Raw genomic sequence first — 7,069 nt, 5'->3', positions numbered from 1 at the left:
AAATATAGCAAAAACAGTAATACTGTGAAATAGTATTCAATTTAAAATAACTATTTTCTGTTTTAACACATTTATAATGTCATTTATTTTTGTGATGACAAAGCTGACATGATCTTTCAGAATCATGTCTTATATTATAAATGTTGAAAACCGTTGTGCTGCATAATATTTTTGTGGAAAATCCTGAGTTTTTATTTCAGGATTCTTTGATGAATAGAAAGTTCAATAGAACTAAATTTATTTGAAAAATAGATCATGGCTTTTGTTACAATATAAATGTCTTTACTGTCACTTTTGATCAATGTAATGCTTCCTTGCTCAATAAAAGTATCAATTTCTTAAAAAAAATCTTATTTACCCAAACTTTTCAACATTAGTGTTTCTTCTAATTGTTTATAGTTTCCTTTTCTATGTGTCCTATGTCTTAAAAGTGCAATTTTTCTGTTTTTGTAGAAAATGGTCAATTAAGAACTGTCAAATTAAAATATGAATCCAATTAATTACATGATATACAGATTAATTCATTATATAAATCACAGTTTATGTCTGAGAATAAATCTATGCCACCAAATGAAGACAGTTCTAACTTCAAAGACATTATTCTGGCAGATGTGTTACTCATTAAATAGACTTTCCATAAAGTGGCTTTTGGAGGTTAATATATTGTTTGTTTTATTGGCTAATCACTGAACAGTTTGTAGTTTGCAGTCCATACCAACCCATTTTGAAGTTGAGGTTATTTAGGGCCGCTCACACAGAATGTGTTCTTGTGAGAATCTTCATTATTTTTTTATTTAATTACTGATACATGTGCAGACAGATTTTTAGTCTTTATCCACTACCATCACACACGTTGTTTAGCACATGTATCTTATTTTTTATGGCAACAAGTTCAAAATAGTTCAAAAACTATATATAAAATAAGTTTTTGCAAAGGAATTTTTTTTAGGTGCCAGTAGTTATGTACTCTTTATACTGGGACTTCTTGCAGTTTCTCTCTCTTCATATTTGCTCACTGTATTTTGTCTGACTTTAGATGGAGTGCTCTTGATTGACCCAGAATACCTAAAAGACAGAAAAGGTAACACATTGATTTACTGTATCTCCATTTTTCTTGTGTTGCTTGCAAAGTTGTTTTTTTTTAAACATGAAATAATCTTCATCAAAACCATTATTTATTTTTTCTGTCTCTCTCCTCTGTACTTTGTGCGTTTTTACCAGTTTTTGTGACTCTGACGTGTGCCTTCCGATATGGTCGTGAAGACCTGGACGTGCTGGGCCTTTCTTTCCGAAAGGATCTCTTCATCTCCAGTTTCCAGGCCTTTCCCCCTCTGCCTGAGGAGCGCAAACCGCTCAGTCGGCTACAGGAGAGACTGCTCAAGAAGCTAGGCCAGAACGCGTACCCCTTCAACTTCACGGTGACTCTTAACTTTTACTTTTTTTTTGCTCCACTTACACATTTCAGTATTTCTAATGTTCAGCTGTACATATGTGTTTTTATTCAGTCAGTGTATAACTTTAGTGAAACAAATTAGAACTTTTATGATACCTTTTTTAAGACCAATGCGCACTGCACCGACAGACGCAGACCAACGTGGACAATCACCAGATTACAGTACAAACAAGCTCCGACAGACGCCAACTGACAGGGGTAACAGACAGATCCGACAAATCCCGACAAAGTGTCTGTTGCCGTCTGTTGGTGCAGTGTGAATTGGCCTTTACACAGCACAGTAATTAGTTACAACTTTACAGACCCAATCAAATTTACTGAAAACTGTCTTGTGAAACACTAGAAAAAAATTATATTCACTCTGTTTGAACGATTTTCTTGATTGTGACCAGGTTATTTTGCTAAAGTCGTTTTATTTGTTAAAAAGATTCCTCAGAACCTTCCCTGTTCAGTGACTCTACAGCCCGGCCCAGAGGACACAGGAAAGGTAATGACATATCATTATATTTTATTATATTTTCTCTGATGATGTGTTTACTGACACGAGGGTGCAGTAAACACAACAATAGCAAACCACAACGATACAATCAAGTCCCGTTGGACAAAATCAAGTCCCGCACTACATGTTCTTGTTCGAGATAGTTTCACTCAGATATACAGTACTGTGAAAAAGTCTTAGGCACACAAAAAAGGGTATAAGCAAGTTATTTATATATTTTGCTATAGTGTGTCAGTAGTAAATATTACATTCCTTTAGCCATTAATTGTAATAATCCAGTGAGATTTTTGTCACAGCTGGAACAGCCGGTATGATCCACACAGAGATCTGATCTCACCATCGTCGAGTTCATCTGAACTTGCATGAAGAAACAGAAAAAAAAACAGACTAAATGCTATAAAGTGAGGATGCTTTAAAAAATAATGTCATAAATAGATATTATTTTTCAATTAACTTTTATTAACTAAATCAAACTAATATTTATCAATATGACAACCCTTTGTGTTTAAAAAAGCTTTTGTCCAGGTACACTTGAGCATAGTTTTTCAGCTAAATTTGCAGGTCGGTTTCTTCATGCGTCTTGGAGACGTTGCCACAGTTCTTCTGGATTTAGTCTATCTCAGTTTTTTCTGTTTCTTCATGTAACCCCAGACGAATTTGATGATGGTGAGATCAGATCTTTGTGTGGAGCATATCGGCTGTTGTCAGACTCCTTGTGCATGGAAAAATCTTACTGGGTTATTCAAATAAATGGCAAAAGGAATGTTTGGAAATGTAAACTGATATTTCCTACTGATACGCTACAGCAAAAGATATTAATAACTGGCTAAAAAACAATTGTTTTTAAATGGAAAATATTAACGTGCCTAAGACTTTTGCACAGTACTGTACGTCACATTAGGGAAGAAAAGACTGTCGCAACATGACGACTTTAATGACCGACTATTTGACCAAGCTATCCTTCAGCTACGGTAGTGCACACTTATGTGTAACATTGTTTAAAATGTCTTTTCTTTTCTTTTTTCTCCGTGGTAATATATCTCTGTATTTTGACTCATAGGCATGTGGTGTTGACTTTGAAGTCAGGGCATTTTGTGCCAAAACTGTGGATGAGAAGACTCACAAACGGTAAAGTGTTGCTCCTTGTGAGTTTCTTTTCTTTTTTTTAACTGTTAATATACATTGAGTGGCCAGTTGACTTATCAGGTACCCTCACCACCACCGAATATTGTTCAGGATGTATACACTGCCATTCAAAAGTTAGGGATCAGTACGATTTTATTTATTTATTTATTTATTTTATTTATATAAAGAAATTAACAGCAAGGATAGTATTTGACAATGAAGACTTTTATATTATTGCAAAATATTTCCATTTTAAATAGATGCTCTTCTTTTGAACTTTTTATTCATCAAAGAATACTGAAAAAAAAGTATAATTTATTAAGCATATTATTAAGCATCACAACTGTTTCCAACATTAATCATAATAAATGTGTCTTGAGCAGCAAAACAGCATATTAGAATGATTTCTGAAGGAGAATGCGACACTGAAAACTGGAGTAATGATGCTGAAAATTCAGTTTTGCCATCACAGGAATAAATTACATCAAATAAATGATAGACTTCTTTTCAAAACATCAAAAAATTTTACAGACCCCACACTTTTGAATTGTAATGTACATCTTTACTCAGAGGGAGAAGTGTTTTCTTTCTTTGCAATGACAGTACAGCAGAAGTTGTGTCTAACTGGCCTCTTCTTAACAGGAACTCTGTGCGGTTGGTCATTCGTAAGGTGCAGTACGCTCCAGAGAAGCCTGGGCCGCAGCCAATGGTGGAGACCACACGCAGCTTCCTTATGTCTGACCGCTCCCTTCACCTCGAGGCCTCGCTAGACAAAGAGGTGTGAACTAGTGTTGTCACAATACTGAAAATTCCAACTTCGATACGATACCTTGAAAAATATCGATATTCGCGTTTCGATACCACAGGGAAAACTGTAATATATACATATATACGTTGAACTACATTTACAAAAAAACAACTGTCAGTAATAAAATATTAATAAATAAATTGCGAATGATAGCACAAATAAATATAAAAGAATAAAGAGATAAATGAAATGAACATGGCTTTCAGTTTTTCAGGTAGGTCTAAGAAATACTAAGAAATTTAAGTAATCAAATGTTCCAAATCACTGGATAGTGTGCATTGTAAAAATTAAATGCAGATGAATGCTTACAATTAAAGTTACAAAAGTTATTCAGTCAAGAGACAAGAGTTTCTTTGTCTTTTGTTCTTTGATTAACATTACTGAAAGCAGCAGGTTTATTAGGCTACTGTCACTTTAAGAGCTTATGCACGGATCCAATATACTGTTACACAACACAACATGCGTTTTGTCTCATTTAAGTGCAATAAGCCATGAAAAAGAAGTCAATTTGGTACTCACAAGCTGTTTGAGAGGCGGCTTTATGAGAACGCCATTTAGATAGATCAGTGGTGCGTGCGAAACCTGCGGGAATGACTAAAATGTTGCGCAATACAAGCACTATTCAACCGAAGTGAATGAGTGAACAAGAGGAAGCAGGTTTGTGTCAAGTGTGTAAAAGAACAAATGTGCAAATTATGTTAAGCAATTCACAGTTATTAAAAAGTATTTGGTTTCCTTCTCCTTCTCAGCTCTACTACCATGGTGAACCTATCAGTGTCAATGTCCATGTCACCAACAACTCCACCAAAACAGTTAAACGAGTTAAAATATCTGGTGAGGTGAACATTTAATCGTTTTTATTACATGTATTTAGAGGAAATGATACAATGCTTTACAACTTACAAGTAAAAACACTAAATGTTATTTTTAGCTTAACTTTTGTGTTTGTTTTTGTTTTAAAGTTGCCTTTAGAATTGCTAACATCAGCTATATTAAATCATTTAGCTTTCCTCTTCCCCTTTTCCTTTCCTGTTGCTTTTGTCCTGCATTTGTATCTCATGCACTCACAGATGTTTACTGCTGATAAATGTTGTTTACTTCACAATGAATCCATTTCATTATTCATTTGTGACAGAATTTCAAATATCTTAGTAGCTCACAGGTGTGTTTGCACTGAAATGCTGCTTTTTCTGTGCTTTGGTTATAGTTTGTGTATCAAAAGTTAGCATGAAATGGTGCTCACAACTTCATTTATTTCCGTAATGACATTTCTCAGTCAAACCAGATGTTTAATATCTATTAATGTTTACTAAATATATTTACTGGATATTAAAATAATAATAATAATCTGGTACACAACCATTCAAAAGTTTGGGGTTAACAAGATGTTTTCATTGTTTTTGAAAGAAGTTTCTTATGCTCACCAATGCTGAATTTATATATATTTTTAATATAAAATAAAAATTATTTAGTGTCGCATGATCCTTCAGAAATCATACTGATTTAGTGATCAAGAAACATTTCTTATTATCTAACATTTCTTATACAGTGATGGAATTTTTTTAGAGACTAGAAAGTTCATAAGAACAGCATTTATTTGAAATTGATATCTTTTGTAACGTTATAAATGTCTTTACAGTCACTCCTGATCAGTTTAATGTATTATGTGTACTGAACAAAAGTATTAATTTCTTGACCCCAACATTTTGAAAGGTAGTGTATTTCATTTTAATTTCATGTTGACTTTAATGGTGTACATGAGTATGTGATTGTAATATGTTTCTGTCCTTGTGCTATTTAGATCTTTTCTCAAGTTTACCCTTCAGGTCCTGTTGTGCTGATGTGTTCATTCTGTAGTTTAGTGTGAATGTCAGCTGTCCTGTCTGTGATTTTCTCGTGTGTTTGTTTCATCTATGCTCCCTCCCGCCCCTGGTAACCCTGCTGTGTATCCCTGCTCTCTCCCCACAGTGCGACAGTATGCCGATATCTGTTTGTTCAGCACCGCACAGTACAAATGTCCCGTGGCTCAGGTAGAAGCCGAGTGAGTAGCCCTCCGTCCCACTTTCTCCATCTCTCTCTGTCTTCTCTGTCCCTCTCTTCAACTCCCTCAAATTGAGTCTTCCATCATCTTTTCATAAGATCTCTTCTGTTACCATACTCTCTCATTTTGTGTTTTACTTCTAATTGTACATGCCATCACCTCATGCGCAGCCTGTTTTCCTCAATGCCTTAGTTGCTGTGATGTAGGAATGTGTTCAATGCGCATCTCACAAATGTGTGATCGGAACGGATTTTATAGCACTTAATGTTCTCTGTCTTATCCTCACCGATTTAATCAAGCTCTGTTGTTGCTAAAGCTAAAGCCATGTTTGTGAGACCAACCGCCCCGTGGAAACTCCAGTTCATTCTCCACTGTACAGCTTTGCTCTTTTTCCTGCCAAACACCCAAAAGTTACTCCCTTGTTAATAGTTTCAAGTTGGACCAGTCTGTGACCTTCTCAACCTTTCTGTAGTTGTTATACAAATATTTTACAGTAGCATCCCTCATTTGACATGATGCCAAATGCCTTGATCCCTTCATGCCGCTGCTGACAACCCCATGATGGTCCAATCTCGCCTCTTAGTCACTAGTTTTTTAATGCTGATAGGACGACAAAGACTGTTCTCTTTCAGTACTACAGGTTACTGATGTGGTTCTTCACTCCCACGACACCTACAGCAAGTCTGTGGGTCGACATTCTTCATGGTGAGTCTCATATCTAACTGTTCGTTCTGGATCCTGTGACCCTGAGCCCATCCCTAGTTGTCGATGATGGCTCTTGGAACCTTTTCTCCACCCTCTCCACAAGATGAGACCGTGCTGCTCTTTCATCCCCCAAAAACAAGGACCGTCGCTGTTCTTTAGGCTTTTTTTCTAGTCCGGAGCTGTTCAGATAGCCGCGCTCTGTTGTTTTTTTGCGCTCATCCATTTGAAACCAATGATATGAACGGCTAGTTACTATTTTTTTAGCGTCAACCTTGAAATGACCCAGGTGTTTTCCCTTTGTTCGGCTTTTATAACTTCCTCTCAGAAAAACAAATCATGTATGCGTAGCATACTATAGATCCTTGTATATGTCTCTTCCTCTTTCCTCTTTTTTTATGTTGTCTTTCCTTTCCTCACCATATGTTCTCCTGATGTCCC

The 7,069-nt window shown here is 35.7% G+C and overlaps 1 protein-coding gene across 1 annotated transcript in view; it reads left to right on the top strand.

Moving 5' to 3' along the window:
* Positions 1-7,069, top strand: part of arrb2b (arrestin, beta 2b) — a 52,224-nt gene that overhangs the window by 40,100 nt on the left and 5,055 nt on the right. The window contains exons 14-20 of the mRNA XM_082149208.1: positions 926-1,081; positions 1,222-1,418; positions 1,881-1,940; positions 3,013-3,080; positions 3,720-3,855; positions 4,635-4,719; positions 5,854-5,926. Coding sequence (XP_082005334.1) covers positions 926-1,081; positions 1,222-1,418; positions 1,881-1,940; positions 3,013-3,080; positions 3,720-3,855; positions 4,635-4,719; positions 5,854-5,926 — 775 coding nt within the window. The remainder of the gene's footprint in view (positions 1-925; positions 1,082-1,221; positions 1,419-1,880; positions 1,941-3,012; positions 3,081-3,719; positions 3,856-4,634; positions 4,720-5,853; positions 5,927-7,069) is intronic.

Source organism: Leuciscus leuciscus (assembly GCF_965113295.1).
Source record: "Leuciscus leuciscus genome assembly, chromosome: 2".
In the NCBI taxonomy this organism is placed as follows: domain Eukaryota; kingdom Metazoa; phylum Chordata; class Actinopteri; order Cypriniformes; family Leuciscidae; genus Leuciscus; species Leuciscus leuciscus.
Note: the sequence above shows the minus strand (reverse complement) of the source record. Positions and strands in the feature narration are given on the sequence as shown.